The following is a 25,356-nucleotide window of genomic DNA, read 5'->3' on the forward strand; positions in this document are numbered from 1 at the left end:
CTTTCATGTATTTATATCTTACTCATTCATCGCTGCTCTCATTTCCCTGACTCCACAGACAACCCTTCAGATGTGTCTCGTGCGCATGTATTTTTTTCAACTCGAGGGATGATAAATTTGAAAACTCATGAAAATTATTACCAAGCGAGGAATGATGGGGAAGATCTTTAACTTGTTATGGTAACACTTAAGAGCCTACAGCAAATTTTTCTTTTAGCTTTTTAAATATACTTATTTTAGGACAGTTTTAGATTTATGGAAACATTGCAAGGATAGGACGCAGAGTTCCCGCACACCCCACGGACAGGGTCTCACTAACATCTTACTCCTGCGTGGCGCATTTGTTGCAATTCACGAGCCCAAGTGACACATTTTTATTAACCAAAGTCCACACTTTACTTCCTTGGTTTTAAACCTATTGTCCCTTTTCTCTCCAGGATCCCATGGGACATTCAATCATCACATCTCCGCAGGCTATGCTGGGCTGTGACGTGTCTCAGATGGTCCTTGTTTTAGGTGACCTTGACAGCTCTGAGGAGTTCTGGGCGGGGATTCTGTAGACCTGTCGGACACTTCCTCATGCTCTGTCCGCCTGGCCTCGTGGGTTCAGGGGAGGACAAGCGCAGGGCAAAGTGCACTCATCACGTGACATCGAGGAGCCGTGCTCTTGACGTGACCGCTCTTGCTGATGGGACCTTGGTCACCTGGCTGAGGTGTTTGCCAGGTGTCTCCACTTGTTATTCCTTCCCTTCCTTTCCAGCCCTGCCCTTGGGTAGGGAAGACGTCACCACACCAGCCCACACCAGGGTTTGCTCGCCTCCCCGAGGGCAGGCTTTCCACACACATCATGAGAAATTTTTCTTTTCTCACCATCTACTTATTTACTCAACCATTTTTATGCCAGTATGAACTCATCGATATCTATTTTTATGCCTTTGTGTTTTAATCTAACATTTATTTTGTTCAAATTTTTCCCGCTTTAGCCATGGGGAGCTCCTTCCATTTGTGCCCCTTTGACACAACCTCCTCGTGTGAGGTGTTGCTTGGTTTAGTTGTGTTGTCGAGTGCTTCTTTATTTTCTAGCTGACGGAGTCAGCCGGGGACACCGTGACAGCACCGCAGACTGGGCGGCTTCAACAACAGACATTTATTCCTCCCAGTTCTGGAGGCTGGACGACCTGATCAAGGAGCCGGTGGGGCTGGTTTCTCCTGCGGCCTCTCTGGGGGCTTGTATCCCCGCTGTGTCCCCCGCTGTGTCCCCCGCTGTGTCCCCCACTGTGTCCTCACATGGCCTTGCCTCTGTGTGCTCACTCCTGGTGTCTCTTATCCAGACACCAGTCCCCTTGGCTCAGGGCCTCACCTCATGACCTCATTTAACCTTAATGACCCCATACAGTCCCACTGGAGGTTAGGGCTTCACTTAAATTTTTTTAATTCGCTGCCCAGTCCTCCAATCAGCCATCTCCCTGAGTAGCCCTGGTTTCTTTTATTGCAAAATGGCGTTAGAGACCAGCTGGGTGCTGGATGTGCTTGTCTACTTGGCATCGGTGCTTCTCAGCTGCGTGTGTACTAACCCATGTGTATAAATAGGTCTAGGTTTTTCCATGAGTACCTTCTGATGTCTCTAACTCTAACCTGTTACCTCCCGGACCATTCTAGCCCTTTCCCCTTGCTTATGTATAAACTCCACTCCAACAGTGAGATGGCTGGCTCCCAGCACCCCCCACCCGGGTGCTCGCTGGTTCAACTCGTGCGCGTGTACAGCGGTTTCAGAATTGTTCACGAGTGCCCAGTGGAAACCAGTGCTGCCCACTACAGGACAGGCCTCTGCCTTTGGTCTCACGGACCCCACTCACGTGCGGAGCGACGGAGGTCAGCATCGATCCCCACCCCTGGGGGAGCTGGTCGCACGCATCGGAAATGCGGCTCGGTTCTCCTGTCGTACCATCCTCGAATCCCAGCTCCAAGGGCATTCCCTTACGCTTGCATTTTTCAAATGTATTTCTTTTTAATTTGCATTGTTAACTACCTCATGGCTCATTCCTTCTGCTGTGCGATCTATGGGTTTTAACAAACGTGTAGATTCGTGTACCCCGAGTTCTGGCATCGTACAGAGTAGCTTCGCTGCCCTAAATATCTCCTGTGCTCCTCCCGTTCTTCGTCCGTGCTCCCCGACAGCCTGCCCGGCAAACACCGATCTCCTGTCTCCATAGCCTTGCTGTTTCCAGATTGTCACACGAAGGGACTCACACGGCCTGCAGCCACTGCACACTGGCTGCCTTCAGGTAGCAGTATGCACTGACCACCTGCCACGGCCCTCCTGGCCGGACGATTCACTCCTCATTGCTGAGTGATACCCCATTGGGTGAGTGTTCCAGTGTGTTTATCACTCATCTACTGAAGGATATCTCAATATCTCAGCTACATCCAGTTTGAGGCAATTATGAACAAACCTATAAATATCCGCGTGAAGGTTTTTGTGGGATCGTAAGGTTTTCACTCACTTGGGTCAATGCCTGCGAGCGAGTTCGGGCCGCTGCAACAAAATACGGCAGACTGGGCAACCCAAACCACAACCATCGTTTCTCACAGTCCCGGGCACTGGGTGTCCAGGATCGAGAAGCCCGCAGTCCCCGGGTCTGGGGAGGCCGGCGGCCGGCATCTTCTCACTGTGGCTTGGCGTGGTGGAGAGGGAGCGACAGCTGGCTCCCAGGCCTCTTCTTCTAAGCACTAATGCCACCACCACTGCTGAAGGCTGCGCCCCCTAGCACCATCACGCTGGGGGGAGGGTTTCCACGCAGGAATTGGGGGCACCGCCGTTCAGTGGATAGCAGAGTGCGGGCTCTGGATCACAGCCTCTGGGGCTGTGAAACGGCTGCCCGGCAGGCAGCTTGTCCCGCACTGGTCTCGGCCGCGCATTTCTGCATCGCTTACACCGCGGCTGTGGGTTTTGGGCGTCCGACCTCCTCCTCGTGGAGGACATGCTCTTGTCCTTCTGTTGTGCAGGAGCTTTTCCATCAGTAACAAAATAGAAGGAATGTAGCGTGTCCAGTGCCAGCATCAGGCGCTTCCGGTACCTGCCGAGCCAATCGGACGGTCGCCTCCTTCAGTCCATCGACGGGACGAGCCGCATTGGTGCGCTTGGTATTAAACCAGAGGAGCCCAGACCATCGATCGGGTCTGATTCTCACTTACGATTCAGTCCAGTTACCTGGTATTTTATTTCAGGTTTTTTTGCACCTAAATTCCTGAGCAAAGCAGGCCTCCTGTGTCCTCTTTGTCTGTGATCAGTCAGGAGCCACAATCCCCTCGCCTCAGACAGTGAGCTGGGCACATCTCACTCTTTTCTCCTTTCTAGAACATTCTGTCTCAGACAGGAATTAGCTGGTCCTTGGAACTGGGGTGGGACTCACTCATAAAGCAGCTGGGATCCAGGCTGGGGGAGGAGGGGGCTCTGACGACGCCTTTTTGGTCTGTTCCTATTCTTTGCTTCTTTTTGCCCTATATCGTCGTCATTTTCCTAGGAATTTATCTACCTCCTTTAGGTTCTCGAGTTTATTCGTTCATCAGTGCTCCCAGGTATCCTGTTCCTGACGCCCCCTCTGCCCACTGCCCCCACCCCGGCCAATGTGTGAGCCCCATTTGAGAGTATACCAAACTTGCCTGGATTTGACCCTGGAACCCTCAGCTCCTGCCCAGGACACCCTTTCTGAGGCTTCTGAGGGGACGCGCTTAAGGCCAGCCAGGGCCAGGTCGCTTGGCCCAACCACCCTTTTCCAGCTGCATTGGTGGGGTGTCCTGGCTGGAGGAAGTTGCAGGGGGTTCTCTTCTATTGGCAGAAACCCCAGCCCCTACCCCATCAAATACTGTTTTCTAGGGCCCTCTCACTGTGTGGCAGGAGCCCCAAACCTTCCTGGGGTGGGCAGACCTGTAAGGCCTCAGGGGAAGGCATACTGGGGGAGTTCCCATAGCTGCCAGCTCACTGGGGGGCCCTGCTCATCTGGGGGGCCAGGAGGCACTGGAGCCAGGATAAGCTTGCTGGTGACTCACTGTCTGGTCACGCAGCACAGAGGACATGAAGAGATCCGACGGCAATCAGGGGTCTGAGCACAAACACGCCTGTGGGAACCAAGCTCTCCCAGCCAGCCAGGCCTCGGGCTGCACAGAGCGGCCACGGGAGAGACGAGACCACCCAAAGCCAGAGACAGGCATGACCCTCCCGGCCTGGCCCTGGCAGGCCAGCAGCCACAGCCCATCGGGGATGGGGGTCTGAGGGTCGCCCCAACTTCCTCCAGGCTGGGCCAGAGCCACTGATGCTCCAGTCATGCAGGCATCAGCCCCCACCCACAGGCCGCTGGCCCTGGCACCTGGGGTGGCAGTGTCTATAGCCCTACCTGTCCCCAGGGACACAAGAAAGGGCTCTCTGGAGAGGGGTGTGGGCAGAGAGGGGCAGGAGCAGGTCGAGAGGCCAGCTCTGCCCTGCCTGGCAGGAGATGGTGCAGGCTGGGCCAGGGGCTACGGACCCTGAAGGGCAGAGGTGAGGGGGGGGCGGGCAGGGAGGAGAAGGCCTCCTATGGGAGCGGCTCCTCGGGCTCACGACCAGAGACCCTGCCACGGCTGGGAGCAGGGTTGGGGGACAGAGGGGCTCCACTCTCGGGCTCCAAAAGAGGCTGTGGGTACCTGCTTTTCTGTCAGAAACGGCTGGGCACTGCTTTCGGGCCGCCCTTGAGTCCATGGGCCGTGGGTGACAGCAGGCAGGCTCCAGCAAACACCGTTTACAGGCCCGCTGGAGCGGGGATTCGGGCTGAGCCCTCCATCCACCTGGCTTTCTCTGGGCTCACTGCCTCACGTGACCCAGGTAAACGCGCCATGCAGGAGTCAGACTCATGAAGGCCTACGTCCAGTGGGCAGGGGCCGCATTCAGGCGCTGGGCTCATTCTGGGGCCTCTCCGCCTTGGCCCCACTGACACCTGGGGACCCTGCTCACAGCACGACATTGAGCAGCATCTCTAATCTCCACCCACGACGTGCCAGCAGTCCCCTGTGACAACGGGACACTGCCGAATGCCGCCACCCGCACCCCAGTGGAGCCCCGGTCTCTGGCGGCCCAGGTGAGCTTTCCGGGGGGGCCGTGGGGGGATGGAAAAGCTCTGTGCTGCGCTGTCCCATCCAGTTTCAACGGAGCACTTGGGATGTGGCTCCTGAGGCCAGGGAACAGGATTTTTACTTTTATTTCATTTTAATTAATTTAAATAGCCATGCGTGGCTAGTGGCTGCCTCTATAGCAAACGTCCGTCAGAGCTAGAATCCCAGCCTGACCCTCCGTCCAGCCTTGCTGGCCCCCTGGCTGATGGTGGGAAGCTGCTGGCTGCATGGACCCATGTCTTATCCCCTCCTGGGGCGGGTTGGGGCTGCCTGCCTCCGCCCCATTAGTTAGGGGGTTTGTACGGAATACCTCGAACCTGAAAGGCTACTCTTCCCGACTCCCATGGGTGCCTCTGTCCAGCCAGAGCTGAGCCCTGGGTGACCCTGGCATTTCCTAGAGTTTTCGTCGGCCAGTGGCTGGGCATTGGCTGTGCAGGACGCAGACACTCGTGCGCACACATTCACAGAGGTAAGCTGCATCTCATCCCGGGAGACCCCCCAGCTCCCACCACAGGCCCTCCCTGATGGCCTCCCTCCCCAGGCCAAGGTCATTTCTCCTTCAGATCTCAGGGGAAGGTCACCTCTCCAGCCCGGTGCTCGCTGGGTGCCTCCTGGAGCCCATCTGGTCCTTCACAGTCCTGGCTGGTTGGCAAATGCCGTTCGCTTTCCGAAGGCTCGTCCATCCTCACTCCCACAGAATTCTGCTAATTAAATGGGGGTAATCATTAGTGCTGGCCCCGCCCTCGGCGAACGGGCACAGGTCCTGGCTCGCCGCACAGCCTGGCCACCATCAACTGCTCTGCTGGCAAATGCTGCCACTGCTGCCTGCATGACGATTCATCTCCCGAGTAAACAGCAGCTATGTAAACCGCTAAGATTCACACGGCGATCGCTCGTCGGCCGGCCCTGCTCCGAACGGTGCCTGCGGTAACTCTGCTAACCTTCTCCACAGCCCTAGGGCTTCGGGGCTCCCGTCATCCCCGTTTCGCAGAGGAGGAGGCACAGAGAGGTTGAGTTACCAGCCCAAGCTGGCACAGCTGGTGGCACAGCAGGAATTGAAACTGGGGCACGTGACCCTGGAGCCCGGTCTCCCAGCCGCCGCCTTTGAAGGTGGTGGTGCCCGGGCATGAGATTGTCCACTGTCGCTTATGCACGCCACGGGCATGAGATTGGCGTTCATTCCGTTCCTGGGGAGGGGCAAGTAGAACTCAGCTGTGAGCAGAAGTGGGGGACAAACCATGCCAGGTGGAAGGGGCAGCATTTGCAGAGGCGCTAGGCAGAGACACTAATGCACTCAGGAACAGAGGTCATTCCTGTGGGGTGGTGGGGATCCGCTAAACCCCAACATGGAATCTGGGTTCAGTCCCCAGGGGCTGGTCTGTTTTTTTTTTTTTTTAATTGAGTTAAAATTCACATAACATAAATTCACCTTTTCAACTATTTTGAAGTGTACAGCTCAGCAGCTTTATGCGCATTCGTGATGGTGCAAGATCATCACCTCCACCTGGTTCTGAAGCGTTTGTCACCCCAGAAGAGGGGCCCCACGCCCACCAGCAGTCCCTCCCTGGCCCTCAGTTGAACTGCCACACTGTTTTCGAAGGTCTGCATCGTGCTGCTCTCCCTGCTGGGCTGTACCAGGGGTCCACTCGGCTGTTTGAAGCAGGCAGGGCCGGCAAGGAATGCGAGCTCTGGAACCATCCCTGTGGCCATGCTGTGGACAGCGGGCTGAGGATAGCGGCTGGGAGGCAGTGAGACCAGTTGGGATCAAGACCTTGGGAGTCACAGAAGCTTCTGCAGAGCTCACGTGGCATCGGTTACCCGTTGGCCGATTCTCCTGACCAATTTCGACAGTAAACAGGTGAAGCAGGCAGAAACCTGGGCCCTGGGGTGGTCCAGAAAGTCGCAGCTTCTTTTCGAGAGAGGACACTGAGGCCAGCAATGAGCCCAGGGCAGCTAAGGGAGTGGCTGGTCCAGGGAGCGGGCTTCAGGCCCCTGTTTCCGGTTGGCACTGTGGCTTTCTCTGGTGGAGGGACCAAGCACTGTTCGATTCTGCCCACAAGGCTATTTTTACTAGTTTGTCAAAACCCACTCCCACTCCCTAAGACTGAGAAACTAGGCTGACCGGTGTACACGGACAGCCCACTACTCATCAGCTTGCCTTGTGGCCTCTCCTTCTGTTTCTGGGTACTAGCACAGAATGCTCAGAACCTCCAAATACTTTGAGGCAGGGGCTGCACTCCCGAGGCCGAGAGACCAGCCCTGCAGTGTGCCATGAGACAGCACTGTCTCAGACACCTTAGTCCTTCCTTCCCCAGAAATGGTCCTGACCTTAGCTTGGGGTGCTCCCGCCCACATCTCTCTGTAACCCCCGTGCACACAGCAGTGTGTTCACTAGATGTCCAATAATATGTACCAACAGCCTATTTTAAGGTTCCTCCTTTTGGCTGGGGCAGGGGATAGGCCTAGAGAAGGCTCCACAGCAAAGTCCCTTCTGGGTTTGGGTGCCTTTCCCACCAGACTTCCTTCCCAGTGACTGGAGTCGAGTCCAGATCTTCCAAGCTGGCCATCAGCCTGAACTTTCACAAGGAAGAAATGTCAGACCCAACATCGATTAGATAGCAATGTGGGTTCGGTCTACGGGCCGTGGAGGGGCAGAGGCTCCGGCCTCACCCTTTGGAACCCTGGTAGCTTCACCTTTTTCACCCTTCAGGTCTGACATGAGACCTGAGAACGTGCCCTGCCTTCTGCCCTAGGTTAGAGTGTGTAGGACGTCAGGGGCAGCACCAGGTCGTGCCGCAAGCCCTGGACCAGCATAGGAGACTTCCCGGCTAGGAGCCGTGCACACCTGTGTCCCCTGTGGCCCGGACTGAGTCACTGCCTCCGGGCGCCTGCCCAGTGGGGAAGGCTGTCTTTCTGGAGAGTCCGAAGGCGCGGTTCCCGGGGCCTGGAGGGATGGGCTCGGCCCTCCTTCCCCTTCTGCAAAGGGTGCTGCCCGCGGCCCTGTTCCGGGTCTGTCGCCAGGAGCCGCTGGCTTCCCAGATCCCCGCGGAGGCAAACGTGGAGCATGCATGCGGGAAGGGGCCAGGTGGGCTCTCCTGTCCGCGGGGCGGCTGCGGGGAGTGGGGTCCAGGAGAGCAGGGGGCTGGCCCAGGCGTGGGGGGGTCTAGAGAACGCCCAGCCGCTCTCGCCCCGGCCCCGCCCCCAGCAGCGCGGCCCCGCCCCCGGCAGCGCGGCCCCGCCCCGCCGGGTTGCTAGGGGAAGTGACGTCACAGCGCGATGGCGGCGGCTCCTTTAGGTAGCTGAAGGGGGATTTAGGCCCGGAAGATCCGAGTCCATCCGCGACGGGGAGAGGGCGAGCGGGGCCGGCGGGGCCCGGAGCAGGGGCGGCGGCGCTCGGACTGCTCCATCCGCCCCGTATTGAGGCGCTGGGAGCGGCCGGCGGGCCAGAAGGCGATGGTGAAAGCGGGGCCGTAAGGGGGGCGGAGCCGGCAGCCGGACCCGCAGTAGCGGCAGCAGCGGCGCCGCCTACCCGAGCTCAGACCCAGGAAGCGGCCGGGAGGGCAGGAGCGAGCCGGGCCCGCCGCCGCCATGGAGCTCAGAGTCGGGAACAGGTACCGGTTGGGCCGGAAGATCGGCAGCGGCTCCTTCGGCGACATCTATCTCGGTGAGGCGCCCCTCCCCCGGGCTCGGGGCCACCGAGACTCGCGTCCGCCCGGCCCCTCAGGCCCCTGCCCCGGGGACCCCGCCCCCAGCCCCCGCCACCCCCGGCCCCGCCCCAGGATCCCGCAGCGCCCCGAACAGGGGCTCGCGGCCTTTCCGGCGTCCGGCCGGTCCCGCCCGCCCCCGAGGGCACCTGCCCCACCGAGCGGCCGGGGAGTGGCCGGGCAGTGGCCGGGCGCGGCCCAAGACCCTCGATACCCGCTGTCCGGTGTCGGCGCCGGTGACCCGCAGACGGACAAAGGCCGTCGGGCGGGTGTGCTGTCCCCGCGTCCTGCGCACGTGCGGGTGGGCCGCGTGGGGTGGGCAGCGGGCACGTCCAGGGCTGCCCAAGGCTCCCGCGCCCCTCGGTGCCCTTTGCGACCAGCGGCCCCGGTGAGCGGCCGCCGTGGGCCGGGCCGCGGCCTGGCGGCGGGTCGCTGAGTACGTGTTGCGCATCCGAGTTCCGTGCTGGGTGCCTCGACCCGAACGAGAGCGACGTTGAGGGGACCAGACGAAGTCTGTGTCGAGATGGCACAGCTAGGAGCAGAGTCGGTGGCGACGCTCTCCTCGTGATTTTGTCCTTTGACTATCAAATTCGGGGGGAAAATGTTTGGGGTTAGAATGTTCTGGATTTTCTCAGATTTTCAGTGAAAGAACACACACATGCCCGCGTGTAATAAAAGGTCGGCTTGACTCCCAAAGTTGGGCATTTAAAAGGAACTTTTTCGCATTTCTCAGAGGAATCGTGGGTAAGTCACGCCAAACCCCCCGGGTTCGGGATGGTCCGGCCTGGCACGCGTGTGAGTGCACAGAGGGACTGCTGTTGCACAAGTCTCGGGGGTAAACTTGTGGCGTTGGCAGCCCTGCGCTGCTGGTGGTGTCAGGCTGGCCTACCTGTCAGGCAGGGAGGGTCAGGAATGGCTTTACCTGTCAGCACTGCTTCCGCTGTGCCTTTCAGCTGGTCCCAAGTGTGTGTGCTCACACCCCATCCTTCCCTCTTGTCACCTGGAGAGGGGCCCACACGTTTGGGTGGCTCTTACTGCTTTTGGCGCCTGGTTCCCCTACTGAGTCCCCCTGTCACATGCCATATCGATAGCTTTGAACCTGTATTTCAGCCTCCTGTCCAGCTGAGTAAAATACACTTTGGAGACATGTGGATTTTTCTGTTTTAAATATTTATGTGCAGTAGTCAGCGGGTGCATTCTCAGCATCGTTTGGGGAGGTGAAAGGCTGGGTCAATGCTAGCTGTGTGCTTTATTTATAGAACAATAGATTTTGGCAAAGTTTTCTCAGGTCTAGGAGCAGTGCCAAAAAGCCAGCCCATCAGCCACCTTTACACAGGCATCAAAGAGTAGATACTTTAAAATTTTTCGTCCTTTGGTCTCAGGCTTTGCCAGACAGCTCTGTGCTTTCCGAAGCTGGGTTCAGACAGTCACGTTGTGGAACAGTTGTCACCAAGTCACTCACAGAGATATAAGTTTTGTGGGAACCCTGCTTGCTTATCCTCCACTGCGACCTTTGGGCCTCAGCTCGCGCTGGGTGCACCAGTGCCTCCGGTCCCAGAGCAGTCCGTCCTCAGTCTCCCACGTGTGTGCTCTCGAGACCGTCGGGCTGTGGCTCACGCCCCCCTTCCGTGCACCCACATGGCCCGGCCCCGGGTGCGCTGGGGCTTACTTGGGTGGCCCGAGCACTCTCAGTCTTTCCCATCCGCATTGGCTCTCGCCCACGTGGTGGTCCTTGCAGGCTCCAGTGACCCCCTTCTGGAATGGGAGGTGGTCTTGCTGGCCTGAGTAAGATGGGCTGGAAGGGCGGGGTCCAGGAGCCCGCCGTGGACCGCAGTGACCGGCAGATGGCAGGCCCGGCGAGCCGGGGATGCATGGAGTCGTCTGTACCATAGTCTTACTGTTCGTTTAGGCCACTAATTAGGCATCACTTAAGGAACTGAGTTCCCATCTTGAAAATCGGGACGTCCTGCGTATTCTAGTGTGATGACAATGGAAATCGTTTCTACCCCCGTCGCTTTGCCAGTGGTCAGGGCGCTCTTGACTCCTGCAGGTAGGTTCACCCATGTGGGGGCTGGTGTTTAGGGGCTTGGATTTCCACCTGTGACTTTCTGTGCCCCCAGATGGTCGAGACTAGGAGGGGAGGCTGGCCTTCAGCTTGCACAGTGCCTCGTGGAACAGGAGAGCCCAGACGTGGCCCGTCTTCTCCGTGGCCTGCAGCGCTGACACGGGCTTGTGGCACTGCCCTGCTGGGTCATTCCAGCCCTTCCCCATATTGCGCCTTCACGGCAGGCGGTATCTCAGGGCCGGCCGTGTCTCCAGGGCCTGGGCTTCAGAAAGGGCGTACTGGACTTGGGCCGTCATGGACCCCAGAAGGTGTCTTGATCCTCAGCCAGCCTCCCTAAGAGTGACAGATCTCAGAGGCTCTTGGGGCCGCAGCGGCCACCTGCGGCACACACTTGAGCAGAAGGTTGCTTGTGGCTGGTATTGTGCGTGCGTGTGAGGCGGAGCCTTCTCTCCCCCCGGCCTCCGTCCGCTCTCGCTTCCACGGCGTCAGCCCTACGTGTCTTGTAAACAGTGGAAACCAGAAGTCCTTTCTGCTTCATACGTCTGATCCCCTCTGAAGACAAAGGGAGAGCCAGTGTCCCTAATGCAGGCCTTGGTGGAAGAGCCTGTGTGGGCCGGCCACAGGAGCAGCCAGTGGCCTTGAAGCTCGGCCAGGGTTCCAGGGCCGCCTGCGGGGCGCATGTGAGCCCCCACCTTGTTCTCAGGGAGCTCTGCTCTCGGCCAGGACCCCCTCCTTCCCGATGGGTCAGAGTGGAGGTTTTCTTCCCACCAGCTCTTGGCATTTGTGCCTGGTGCTGTTGCTCCATCAGTCTACCAGAGGACAGTCTGCCGGCCTGTCACCCAGAGGGACTGTGCTGTCTGACTTTGTGACGTGCACAAACACCTTTTTTGGGCACTAAAGCCAAGGAATCGCCCTTTTTGATTTTCACGCTTTCCCCTCGCCGCCTTGCGCTGCCTCTCAGCAGCACCCGGGGTGTCGGACACGCTGCAGGGCTTCCAGCGTGGTGGCTGTCGGGCCCGGAGAGGAGCAGTCGCCTGCCCTCGCTCAGCTCTAGTCATCTGCCTGCATTCTTTAGGGTGGTGGCTTGAGCTGACAAGTCATGACACTGCATCAGCTGCCTTGTCACCAGTTGCCCTGCAGTGACCTTTGCCCTGCTATTCCGAGGCCTCTCCCTGTTTTCTTTGTGGATATCACTCCTCAGTGGCAAATTACCTTCCTGTTCCAGGACAAGGTCAAGCTTGGGGTCACTTAATTTACCATCTGCCTCTTCCGCCCCACTTGAGAGACATAGTTTTGTTTTCCTGGGACCAGCAGGGAGCTGAGTCTACGCACAGACCACCGTCTGCCTGGGCTGAGCTGCGCGGGGTGGAGTTTGTGTGGCAGATGAAGCGCCTTCGTGGCCACAGACCCTGTGCAGGAACACTTACCTGCCACTTGGTTCTGGCTTGTTCTGAATCTGGAACCAGAGCTCAGCGGTGCCTTCTAAATGTCTGTCCTCATCTAGAAGTACTCCTAAAAGTCACCAGTGGTGAAGCACCAGCTTTTGTAATTTCCAATTCAATGCCGACCAGCGCTTTTGCAAAATAATATTAAAACGTAGCAACAATGTCATGTTGCTGTCAAAGCTCCTTGGGGCCTCCTCACTGGGCTGTATTTGTCCCTGCATGGACCACGGCAGTTCAAAGATTGGGCTTGGAGCAGCACTGTCCCTGGAGCACGAGGCCTCTGTCAGCTGGGGGGAGTGAGACAAGACTGTGGGGCTGCAGACTGGTGAACCTCAGTCTTGCTCTGTGGCCTCTGATGTTTGCGTTCCCCAGAATGCAGGGATCCTCCCACTCTGCTGCTTGGCACTCCCCCTAGGGGGTGAGGGCCTCCCAGGGGCGGGGCCTGCAGCCTGTGCTATGCTCAGGTGTGTGTGGCAGACGGTCCACGACCAGCCTGTTCTCGCATATCAGACTCAGCGACCTTCACGTCTCTGACCCCGGGGGAGCCCGGCTCTGCGGCAGGCGTGACCCAGGGGAGCCTGGCTTTGTTCCTGGTGTGACCCCGGGGAAGCCCGGCTCTGTGGCAGGCGTGACCCCGGGGGAGCCCGGCTCTGTGGCGGGTGTGACCCCAGGGGAGCCCAGCTGTGTTCCTCGTGTGACCCCGGGGGAGGCTGGCACCACAATAGGAGGATTCATATTGTGTTGCAGAGTTGCCTGGGGTCATTTCTCTCGCAGACTGTCCCTTGTGCAGGGGTCACTGTTCTACATTGTCTTTCTGGGCCACAGTGGAGTTTAGCTAGACATGTGCTCTGCATTGTCGAAAGTGCTAGTCCCGGTGGTGTTCCCAGGCTGTCTTCGAGGACCTGTGGCCTGGCCGGGGTGGCAGTGTGGACACAGTTGGAAGATCAGCGGGGCTCCTGCGGAGGCTGTACAGCTCAGCTTTGGGCCGAGCGGAGTTGCCGATGTAACCAGTGGATGAGTCACCGGCCTCTCCTGGGCCGGCGAGTGCAGCTCAGAGTCCAGGTCTTCGCAGGAAGTCGGAGCTTGTTTTTCACTTGCACAATAAATTTTGCGGTGAAGACGCCTCTCTTGGAACTGGATAGATTGTCCTGGCCGCAGGAAGAACAGAGCATGTTACCTGTCTGTCTTGGGGCTGGAGGCAGTGAAGCTCTAAACCCTGGAGTGGTCGCTGGCAGGACCGGATGGTGGCTTTTCCCACGGAACACGACACTGGGGGCTGGTTTGGGTCCCAGGCTCGCTAGAAGCTCCTGCATTTCATGCAGCTGTCTGAGCAGACAGAGGAGGCTGTTTTCTCTGGGGTTCTTGGCCATTTACTGCATGTGGACACGAACAGGCTGCTCGTTCTGCTGCCTGATGACCTTGCTCTGCCTCTCGTTTGGGCATCTTGAAGTGTGTTGTGACCACCCACCTGTTCTTCACGGCCCCCTCACGAGACACACGGCAGAGCTCCCAGCTTGTCTTTGATGGCGAGGGGAACCGAGTCACCGAGAACTGGCCCAGCCCTGCAGTTTCCCAGGGAAGAGAACGTCCCTGGCCCTCTCCGGGCTGCTGGGACCAGCGTGATGCTTTCTTCTGCTGGGGACGAGGCGTCGGGGAGGACTAGTGCCTGTGCTTGGCAGACCCCAGGGGAGAGCCCGCAGGGGCTCGGTGCGTGCCCGCGCAGCATCTTTCTGTTCCAGTCCTGCGGTCAGCTCCCGGGAACGCCGTGCAGGCAGCACTGGGTCAGGTGGGGACGCAGGAGCACTTGTGTGTGGAGCCTGGACGATGTTGGCTGTCACGTTGCAGTTTTCGAGTGGAGTAAAGCAGAGATACAGCATTTTTAGACAGAAACTCTAATTTTGCCTTTAAACTCATGGCTGATGATCGGGAGGTATCAGCAGATGTGCTGCCAGTTTTAGCACAAAACTTAACAAAAGTCACGTGACAGGTACATACATGTCACATTAGTAAGCGTCAGTAAGAAACACACAGGCGGTCCTGTCGCCCAGGAAGGAAGAGGCTGGCCGAGCCCCCCTGGGCGTCACTTGGCCTGGCCCGCGATGGGTTAGCGATGACTGCTGCCGCCTGTGGCAGTCAGGCCCACTGGGGAAGCACCTGACCGCTGAGACCTGTGTGTGGCTCCACCCTCCAGACTGGGTGGACAGAGGCCCTCCCCCTAGGGAGAGGCCCCTCAGGGCAGCGCGGGGAATGGGGCCCACTCGTAAGTATCCAGGAACACGCAGCCGCGCTGGGGCCGGCAGCAGGGTGGGTAGGGAGGTTCAGACCTGAAGAGACGGGAGGCCTGTCTCCGGGTACCCTGGCGACGTCATCCGCGCGGGCACGTGGGGAAGCGGTGGCGGAACGCCACTCTAGATCTTTCTGTGCGCATCAAATCCTTGCTGTTTTTTTAAAAAGTGAAATGAAGATGACTTTCTGCGGGGATTGCCGATCCCTGACACCGTCTCATGCCGGGGGTGGAGGGCGTCTGTCATCCGGTCCTTGGTAGACTCGGGCAGCCTCCTGCTCCTCTGCGTGTCGTGACACTGGGTTAGGCGGTGGACACCAGATGACTAACGCTTACGACTCTCTCTGCCCAGGTACGGACATCGCTGCAGGAGAAGAAGTCGCCATCAAGCTCGAATGTGTCAAAACCAAACACCCTCAGCTCCACATCGAGAGCAAGATCTACAAGATGATGCAGGGAGGAGGTACGGCCTTGACCTTGACCTGGCGGGGGTACCTGCTGTGTCTGGTGGGTAAGCACCTGCTTCCTGTGGGGGGGAGGGGAAGGCACTGCCCAGGCCCCCGCCCCTCGGCTCCTCAGAGCCTGTCCAGAGGCCTGCAGAGGGCCTCACGCCCCCAAGAAATGTAAATTTACGCTTTTTATTTAAACACCACCTTCCTTAGCTCCATCTTATGCAGCAGCACCTTGAACTTGGGGTTTGTGTGGACTCGGATTTTCCAGCTCTGCCAGTGGTCCTGTGTGCCACTTGGGCCGCCTGTTTCGCTCACAGCTCTGGGGGAGCCCTTCAGTCTTTTTTGAATGGAGCAGGCGGTTTGAACTCAGCCCTGTCTGTGACCCCTTCCAGCTTAGTAACTGTCCCATTTCTGTACCACATCCTCCTCTCAGGCCTAAGGGTGCCTGCGGGTGCCTCTCCCGACCGCAGGATCAGCTTCTAGAGTTCTCTGGACTTGAAAATACTTTCTCTAAGGGAGCAGGAGGGAGTTTTGTTGGGGGTCTTGGAGGCGTGAAGACCCTGCAGTGCGACGGCAGGCAAGTGTGTGCCACTCCTGAGCGCTGGGGCTTCCTGGGAACGGGGGCCACGCCGCCGCCTCCTTGGCGCCCTGTTGGGAGCCCTGCGGCCTTTCCCGGCCACGAAGAGCTTGTCTTCAGAGTCCCGACGTCTTTCCTGCAGGAGCGCGAGGCGTCTGTGCCGCTGCGGGGAGCCAGCGCTCCTCGGCTGCTGCAGCGTGCGTGTCTCTGGCAGCAGATGCGCCTGGAGGCAACGCAGACGGTCCCGCGGGACCCTTGCGGAGGCGCGTCCAGTACATCCCGTCCTGCATTTTGTGGGACCAGAGAGGCCGTGGAATGGCACACGGGGTGAAAACGTCCCAGCCTGTGTTGTCCCCAGGGAGAGGTCAGCGGAGCTTGCCCTGCAGTGGCCCTCAGCACGAGGCAGGCTTCTCGGACACAGCTCTTAAGGTGGAGACAAACAGAGTGAGGTGACTCGGATGTGGCCTTCATGGAGGAGCTTGGTGCTGAGGTTGAGTAAAGCCTCCCCAGCTTACAAGCTGTGTTGAGTTATGAGAAGCAGCATCTGAGAACTGAAGCTGGGGCACCCAAGGCAGAGCGGGCAGAGAGCCAGCCTCCCCCCAACCTCCCCCGACCCCCAGAGGGTGCTGGCAAGGCAGACTAGGCCATTCGCTGTGTGGACTGCTCTTTGCACAGAGCATGGTGCCAGGAGCACCCTGCCCCAGGCGGGAGGCTCGGAGCCGTGTCGATGCCGCCGACTGCCCGTGCACGGCGCCCGGCCCCCGGCCCCCGCTCCAGCTCCCGCATGGAACAGCACTTTTTCCTGGTCTTCCTGTGGGAAACCTCCTCCCCTGTCTGGCCGCCCCGCACACGCGGATCTGTGCTCCCCCATCAGGCGCTCGCTGGTGGGCGCTAGTAGGACGCGAGGGTCTGTAGGTTGGGAAACAGGTTGTGCCCGCTAGAGCGGAGCGCACCCCGGCCAGGACTGCGCTGTGGCCGGCAGGGAGGGCGTAGAGGTCCGCTGCGCCAGGGAGCCCCGGCTTCGCCGCCCGCCCGCCTCTGCATCCCATCTCCTGTGGGGGTGCGGGCCGCTCGGTCGCTGTCGAGGGCCAGCCAGCACCTCGGGCTCCTCTCTTTCTGCCGAGTTCTGGGCTTACTTGACGGTGGCAGATGCCGATTGTGGAAGAAAGCTCCAAGTCTGGTACCTCGCACTGTTTAGCTTGTGACACAGGGTTACCCGGGCCACCGCCCAAGTGATGGTGGCATTGTCGTGCCTGGTGCAAGAGAGAACTATCCTTAGTCCCAGGGGAGGAGTTAGTGTCAAGTGTTGTGAAGATGTCTTTCCACACGTGGGTGCATTCGCTGCCACGAGAGTCCTGTGCGTAGGTGTCGTCAGTCTCCTGTCCTGAAGGGGGAAACTGAGGCAGTGGTGCCTGTAAAACTTCTCAAAGGACACAGATCTATACCTGCACGTTACAGCTCCCAGGTCACTGCCACACAGCAGTTGCGTGCTCCCAGTGGACGGGGTCTGAGTGCTCAGTTTGCCACCGTCTGCGAGGACCAGGAGCCCCTTACTCTCGCCACGTGTGCCTCTGACACCATGGTGACAAGACGCGGGTGTTCACCCGTCCCACACCGTGTCTCCTCCACGCGGGCCCTTTGGCTTCATGAAAATGCAAGTGTGTGGGAGGGTGCGGGCTTCCTATGCTGCCTGGCCATCCGTGTCCTCAGCCAGCTCTGCCTCGGAGCCACGTGTGCTCTTGGCGTGTGCTCCCAGAGGAGCCTCCAGGGCACAGCTGCGTGTGGTGCGTGCCGGGCGGTGGGCAGGGGCTTGGCTTGTAGGGGGTGTGTGCCAAGGCGGTCGCCCAGGTTTGCCCCCTATCCCTGCACAGATCAGCCTGGCTGTGACTCCTCAGCATGCCTGGGCTGTCCTGGCTAGCACAGAGGCCAAGGTGCGGATTGAAAGCATAAGGATGGAAAAGGAAGAAATGAAACTTACTAGAATGTGATCTAATTTCCTATCCAGGAAGCCCAGAAGTTCAGCGGGAAAGCTGGCTCAAGGTCAGAATAGAAAGTCAGTTCATCTCTTTATACCAACAACAGTCAGTTACAAATGTAATTCTTTTTTCCCTTTCAGTACCAATAACTTTTATTCACTGTATTTTCCCAGGAAAAGGGAAGGGAAGGGAAAAGGGTCAGTGCGTGTTCCACAGTGACAACGCATGGGAAGGAAGTGCCAGCCCGCAAGGCGAAGCATCCGATACCACGCCAGGCATGGGGCACTGAGGGCCGGGGGACTCCGTCTCCGTGATTCACAATGATGGGGAGGGATCTGGGACAGGGCAGGAGCTCAGGCTCCGCCCCACCCCCCCACATCAGTTCAGGACTTCACACAGCTTCAGTGCCCAGCAGTGACCATGGAGTGCCATTTGTGCGTTTCCTGTTAACCCTGTAGCCACGTGGACACACTGCCGCACAGCAGTTCCTGAGTGACATGGGGATGGCTCACGTTCCCTCCCTTGGTCTCCTGACCCCACTTTCTACGTGGAAGCCCCCCACCAGGGTTAGAGAGTCAGGTAGGCTTGCTCCATCTAGAATTAGCAGTGCACCTGGCGTGAATCACATCAAGGGACGGTCTTGACTCAGGAGGTTGAGAACAAAGAATGGAACTCTATTTCTAGCTGCTTAAGAGTTTTGCACACGTTATTTAAGAGTTATGGAGACACCCCACAAAGCAAATGTATGGGCATGTGGTCTTTTCCTTGGGGAGTAGGGGGTAGAGGAGGGAATAGAGTAGGCTAGGGGTCAAGTTCTGGTCCAGAATAGAAAATTAAAATAGGGCAAGAGGATCTGAAAGGAGGTCTCAGGACCCCTGCTTCAGGCCTGCCTTCCAGGTCCTTCACCTGGTATGCAACCTTTTGTCAAAGATGTTGTGGCTATTTTTTTCTCAGTAGAGAGAGAAGTTGGTAAACAAACCCCAGAAAAACTTGGAGAATAAAGAACACATTATGTTATGTCAGTTGGGCCACCTAGTGGTCAGTCACCAAATCAGCAACTCACGAAGTCCTAAGGAACCCTGACAAACACAGCAGGTGGGGTAGAGGTGAAGGGGCCAGCAGTTGGGGCTCCATGCACCTGGGATCAGACAGGTGACGCACTGTGCTCCACTGCGTTTGTCCCATCTCGACACGTGAGTCCCAGCATGCAGACTGGCCCCTGCGCTCCAGCTGCACGGCACCACCCGTGTCTACAGGGCACTGCGGAGCAGCCTCGCTGTGGTCCCTCTGGAGGAATGAATGCCGGGCGGGAAAGCCCAGCACTGTTCATGCTTAAGGACTTTGCGCTTCATACAGCCGCCCTGGCAGCTTGGGCTGGGCGCAGGAGTGTCCTCAAGGCCCACGTCGACCAGCTCGCGGGGTTCACAAGCACTCCCAAACTTGTCGTGTTGGCTGACCTGGCCTGCGCCAGCAAAGGCTCTGGTGGATGACGCTAGCTGGGTTGGAGGTCCGGAACAGCCCTATGCCTCGGCCGGCCTCTCTTAATCTTCCATGGGAGATCACACTGTGGGACCACCTTCTGAGAACCTCAGCTCCCATGATTTCTTGTCGGAGGGGCGTCGAGAGGATCTGGTTCATAAGCTGAAAGGCGGTTCAGTGGAGGGTGCGCCCCTCGTGGCTGCTCTCCGCGGTGCTGAAGCAGCAGGAAGCACTCGCGCGGTGCCTGCTCAGCCGTGCAGGAGCCTGCCAGGGCCTGGGCAGAAGCGCACAGAGACGCAACCAGAGTGTTCACGCCTAGAAAAAAGCATGCAGGATGCCTCATTCATACAGCCAGTGACGTTGGCCTCTGGAGTTCGTGGGACCCAGGAGCAGCTCCCTCAGGGAGTGTACTGAGTTGTGGGGACGTGCTCAGGAGCCGGCCGCTTTCTTTTGCCCCTCCTCTTATCCTGTCGCCTGGGGACAATTCAGCACCCTCCCTCAGGAGCAGATCACAGGGCATCCAGCGGTGGAAAACTCTGCCCAGCCCCTGGGAGATGTCCTCGGGTGCAGTGGCTCGTGCGTAGTCCATCAGACTGGCCTCATGCTCAGCCTTTTCACTCCGTATGGAGCAAGCTTGGAGGGGTACCTGCTGGCCACATTGGGGTGACGAGAACCTCAAGATTGATAATGGATTATAGCACATGAGAGGGGGAGGCAAATTCACAGATCCACAACTGAGCTTCACACAGTTAATTCCACAGAAAAATGCAGAAGGAACCATCGGAGATGGAAAATTACCACTTTATTGATTGGTTCAGGTGGGAATCATCAATATATGCAAACTCAGGAGACGAGGTCTTGATGCTACCTGCAAAGCTTCCTCCACAGATGACTAATTAATAACAGAGAAGTACCCTTTGGTGAAGAGACCTGGCAGATCATATCTGATAAGTGGTCAGACCCAGCACTCAGGCAAGTCGAACCAAGGACCATCCTGCAAAATTACCTGAACCTCTCCCAAATTTCTCTGTGATGAAAGTTTCAACAACCTTCTAGGCTTAAACACGACAGCCACGTGCTCCCAGATTGGACCCTAGGTTAGCGGGGAGAAGCTACGAAGGACATTTTTGGGACATCAGGTGGGGAAGTGTGTGGATTGTGCCAGTCTTCAACACATCGCCATGTGGTCTGGGCGGACGTTGACCCCAGTCCTGTGTTAGCTGCACACAGACAGGGAAGGCCTTGGGAACGTGGGCCAGGGACAGTGGGCGTCCTACCTCACCCAGAAACCCACTTCCAGAAGGAGGAAGGGACTTCAACGTGATGAGCAAAACTGGAAAATGTTTTGATTCTTAAAAGTCAGTGTTTTTGGGAAGTGTAGATAAATTCAGTGAGAACTTCAACAAAGATAAAAAACATAAAAATGGAAATGGGAATTATAAAAGGGAACCAGTCTGAAATGAAGAGCACATCTGAGATGAAAAGTACATTAAATGGAATAAACAAAGTGAATAAAGAAAAGGATCAAATGCCGTATCTAGAGGACGGGAAAGCCTAAGACACGCAATCAGAATGGCAAGAGATAAGATCCCAAGACTATAAAAATAATTTAAGGAGGATATGGGACACTATTAAGGGTCCTATAAATATCTGTCTGATGGGCGTAACTGAAGAAGATCAAGATGTTGAACAGCTGTTTGAAAAAATAATGATGGAAAACTCTAACCTGGTGAAGGAAATGGACACAAAACCCCAGGAAGCTCAGAGAATTCCAAAAATCAGGGAAAAGAGGCTCACACCAAGACACGTAAGTAAAATGCCAAAGGTTAAATACAAAGAATATTAAAAGCAGCCAGAAAAAAAGATAATTACGTATAAGGGAACACCCATAAGACTGGCAGCTGATTTCTCAAAAGAACTATGCAGGACAGAAGGGCTTGGCAAAAAATTTTCAACAGGATGAAGACCCAGAATCTACAACCAAGGATACTTTATCCAGCAAAGCTGTCATTTAGAGTTGAAGGACAGATAAAGAGCTTCCCAGACAAAAATTAAAGGAATTTATCACCACCAAGCCAGTATTACAGGAAATGTTGGAGAGTCTTCTTTAAGAAGAAAAAACGTGTCAAAAACAGGAATAAAGAATGGTAACAACTACATTCCTATCAGTGAGAACTTCAAATGGAAAAGAACTAAGTGCTCCAACCAAAAGATAGAGTGGATGGATAGAAAGGACAATAAGACCCCTACATGTTGCTTGTAAGAGACTCACTTCAGATTTAGACACACAGACTGAAAGGAAGGGGAGGGAAAAAGACATTGCTGTGATGGACCTAGAAGGTATTTAAGTCAGACAGAGAAAGATAAACACTATACGATTTCACTTACATGCAGAATCTAAGGAATAAAAAGAACAAACTAATCAAAAACAGACCCACAAATATAGTGGACAGTTTGGTGACAGACATAGGGGAGGAGACTTTGGAGGCTGGGAGAACGGGGTGAAGGGTTAAAGAAGTACAAATTAGCTGCTGGGTGGTCACGGGATGGGGAGCACGGCATAGGGAATGCAGTTAGCATTAATACGATGGCGAGGAGGAGGGTCGGGATGGAAGGAGAAATTGGGATCGTTTTACGATCTACGTAGATGTCTAAGCAATGTACTGTATACTTGAAACTAAGTAAATAAAAAGCGTTATTGTGTAGTAAACCGTGTTTTAGGTGTGCAGTGTGATAGGTTTTGCTGTGTGTACACCCTCATGAACCCGTTACCGTAATCAAAGTAGTTAATGTATCCATCGCCCGTTACCGTAATCAAAGTAGTTAATGTATCCATCGCCCATTAAGTTTGAGTCTCCCTTTGTAGTCAGTCCTTCTGGCCCCACCCTCTGGCCCCAGGTCACCACTCACCTGCGTCCGTTATGGGATTAGTGTGCATCTTCGAGAGTTTCACATAAGAGAGTAGAGCCATCGTGTTCTTTTTTGACCCTCACCCGTGTCCTGTGCATCCGTGGCCCCTCCTCTGCATTGCTCAGACGCACCCCATGTTGGTGGGCCAGTGTCCACCCCCCGCCTGTTCACAGACATCGGGGTTGGTTCCAGGTCTCCGGCAGCCCGAACGAACAAAGCTGCTGTGAACTTCTTTGGAGACGCCTGTGTGGACGTTTCTTTCCTTTTCTCTTGAGTAAGCAACTAGGGGTGGAATGGCTGAATCAGACGTGGGTGGGTGGTCACGTCTAAGAAACTGCCGGACTGATTTCCCAGGTGGCCAGACCGTTTCACATTCCCGCCAGCAGGACCCGAGGGCTCCGACAGTTTGTGTCTTTCAAGAAATGTCTCCGTTTTATCTAAGGTATTGCAATTAGTGTAAACCTGTAAATAATGTTTTCCTGTTAGCAGTTTAATATTTGTGGAGTGTAGCTATGTCCCCTCATTCTTGATACTGGTCATTTGTGCCTTCCTCTTTTTCCTGCTCTGTCTGAATAGAGGTTTGTCAAAAATCCGAGTTCTTAAAGAACCAGTTTTTGGTCTCAGTAAATTTTGTTTGCTACTTCACTGATTTCTACTGTGATCTTTTATTTCTTCTTACTTTGGGTTTAATGTCCTATTTTCTTAAGATGGAAGCTGGGATCGTTGACCTGTCTTTTCTGCTACAGGCGTTCAGTACAATTGGAGTGGCATCTCACAAGTCCTGATACGTTGTTTGCATTTTCATTTAGTTCCACATGCTTTCCAGTCTTCCTTTTGATTTCTTCCTTTGATCCATGGTTGTTTTGAAGTGTATTATTTAGCTTCCAAATATCAGAATTTTTCAGAGCTCTACATTCTTTATTTTTAATTGAATTCCACTGTCATCTGAGAACATACTTTATATAACGTGAGTCCCTTTAACTTTGTTGAGACCTGTTTGATGCCCGTCCTGGCAGATGCCCGTGCATGCTGGCGGAGGCCGTTCTGTTGAGAGGGGTCGCCCAAGCCCCCAGTCCCAGATGGATTTCTCTCTCCTGGCAGTTTTGCCTCATGTGTTTGAAGCCCTTGGTAGCTCCATAAACGTTTAGAATTATGTTCTCTTGATGAATCGAGGGCTTGTCACTGCGAAATGACTGCTAGGTCTCTGGAGATTCCCTCTTCTGCATCCTGGGCCCACACGGCGTCCTATGCTCTGACATTGGTGTGGCCTTGTGACCTGTTTGTGTCTGAGGGGCGCCTGTCGCAGGCAGCGTGTGGGGTTGGTCTTTCTGTCTAATCCGAAACGTGTGCCTTCCTCAAATACCTTCATTTTGGTTACGACATGGATGCTGTGGTGTAGGAAGTTGGTTGTGCGTGAGGGTTAGACTGTGGTGGAGTCGGCCGGTGTGTCACTCACGGCTGCAGGGCCTGTCAGCCGCCTACTGCACCTACGTTTAACGTTATTGACGGCGGGGTAGATTTGAGTCTCGTCTTGCTGGTGGTTTTTGTTTCATTTTATTCTTTTTTTGGCCGTCATTCGGATTAATCAAATACTTTCTTAAACTTCTTAGTGATTTTTCTCACGGTTAGCTCCTGTTGGCTTATTACCATCCCTCTCGTTACTCCAGTGGTTGAGTTAGGGCCTGTCAATCACCCTCACCTGTCAGCCTCCCCTCAGGTGATGCTGGCACCTCACGTGGAGCAGCAGGACCTTACGAAGGCGTGTCCCCGTCTCTCCCATCCCAGCTGCGTGGTACCGTTATGCATCTTACAAGCCCTGTGTCACGTGGTTTTTGTTTAAACAGTCATCTCTAACACGCGTGCTTCCGTTGTCCCCAGAGCTCGCCATCCCCGTGTGTGGGCCCAGACGTCCATGCAGTGTCACCGCCCTCTGTCCGTCAGGGGACCTAGTAGCCGTGCAGGGCTGCTGGTGATCGATTCCTCAGCTTTTACATCTGAAAACATCTCCGTTTGTCTGTGCTTTGCTGGGGCTTTTGTAGCCTGTACTCGAATCGATTGCCAACTTTCTCTGAGTGCTCAGAAGATGTCCCAGCACTGTGTTCCGTGCCGTGTTTCTGACGGGAAGTCACGGTCATCCTCTTTGTTGCTCTGTGCGTGGCATGTCCCCTGGCTGCTTCCAAGATGCTCCCTCTGTCACCGGTGGCGAGCGAGTGGAGCCTCGGGCGTTAGCGTGGTGTCTCTGGTTCTTGTGCTCGGGGCGTGTTGGGCTTCTTGGATCTGCGGCTTTATTTTCTCATCCATCTACTCCACTGTGACTTCTACCCCCTTCCTCCCTGCTCTTTCCTTGGGGCTCCAGGTACAGACGTGTCGGGGGTCTTAAAGTCGCCCCACAGCCGACTGAAGCTCTTGTTGGCTTTTTCAGTAGTTTCTTGTGCTGTGCCTTCAGGCTCATGAGTCTTATCTTCTGCAGTGTCTGACCTGCTGTTGACCCCACCCTGTGTCTGCACCCCAGCCGTTGCTGTGTCCAGCTCCCACAGTTAGATGTGGGTCTTCCACCTATGTCCCGTGCCATGCTGTTGGCTGACTGTGATGTGGAATAGTTATAATTTGTGATAACTGTTTCTGCCTTTCCCTGCTAATTCTGACATCTGAGTCAGCCTCTGTTGATCGACTGTTGTTCTCAGTTGGGATCACGTTTCTGCTGCTTTGCATCCCTGGTCATCTTTGGGTGCCGGACACTAGATTTTCCCCTCTCGCGTGCTGGGTATTCTACTATTGCTCAGATTCTTCCTCGGCCTGGTTATGGGGTGGGGTTGTTACTTTCACGAGTTCGGTTCCTGCCTTTCTGCCGACACTCTCGAGGCAGGACCGGGCAGGACTGGGCTGCACTGGGCAGTTCCTGCCTTTCAGGCATCGGTGGCATTCGTCGCTCCTTGGCCTGGAAACGGCATCTTTGCGTAGGTCCTGTGTTTTGTTTCCTCTTCTCGGTTGTTGCAGATGTGAGGGTAGATGGGGGGTCCCCGTTACTCCATCTTGGCTGGAAGTAGAAGCAACATAACATTGGAACTTTTAAAAGAAAGTACCATCCCTCTGTGACTTCGAGTACAGGATAGGTTTCTCACGTCAGGTACCAAAAAGCTTACTCATAAAGGAGAAGATTGATATGTTTATGTGTTAGAATTTAGCATCCCTTATCGAAAGACTCCGAAAGAAAATAAAAACATGGCATTAAATGAGAAGATATTCGTCTCACTTAAACTAGTGATACTTCCGGATCCAGAATTGATAAAGAACTGCTGTAAAATAGGGAGAAGTCATC

General features: G+C 55.9%; 1 protein-coding gene across 4 annotated transcripts in view; it reads left to right on the forward strand.

Annotated features, from left to right (window-relative positions):
* The first annotated feature begins 8,416 nt into the window (after positions 1–8,416).
* CSNK1D (casein kinase 1 delta) overlaps positions 8,417–25,356 on the forward strand; it is a 31,020-nt gene continuing 14,080 nt past the window's right edge. The window contains exons 1-2 of one of the 4 annotated variants that reach the window (XM_039859452.1): positions 8,417–8,809; positions 14,996–15,106. In XM_039859452.1, the coding sequence (XP_039715386.1) occupies positions 8,734–8,809; positions 14,996–15,106 (187 nt within the window). In that variant the 5' untranslated portion in view covers positions 8,417–8,733. Of the gene's footprint in view, positions 8,810–9,568; positions 9,594–14,995; positions 15,107–25,356 lie in introns of those variants that run through there. The other 3 variants (XM_039859453.1, XM_039859454.1, XM_039859455.1) reach the window with 3 other exon arrangements.

This window comes from Pteropus medius, unplaced genomic scaffold (assembly GCF_902729225.1).
Source record: "Pteropus medius unplaced genomic scaffold, Ma_sr-lr_union100, whole genome shotgun sequence".
Lineage (NCBI taxonomy): Eukaryota > Metazoa > Chordata > Mammalia > Chiroptera > Pteropodidae > Pteropus > Pteropus medius.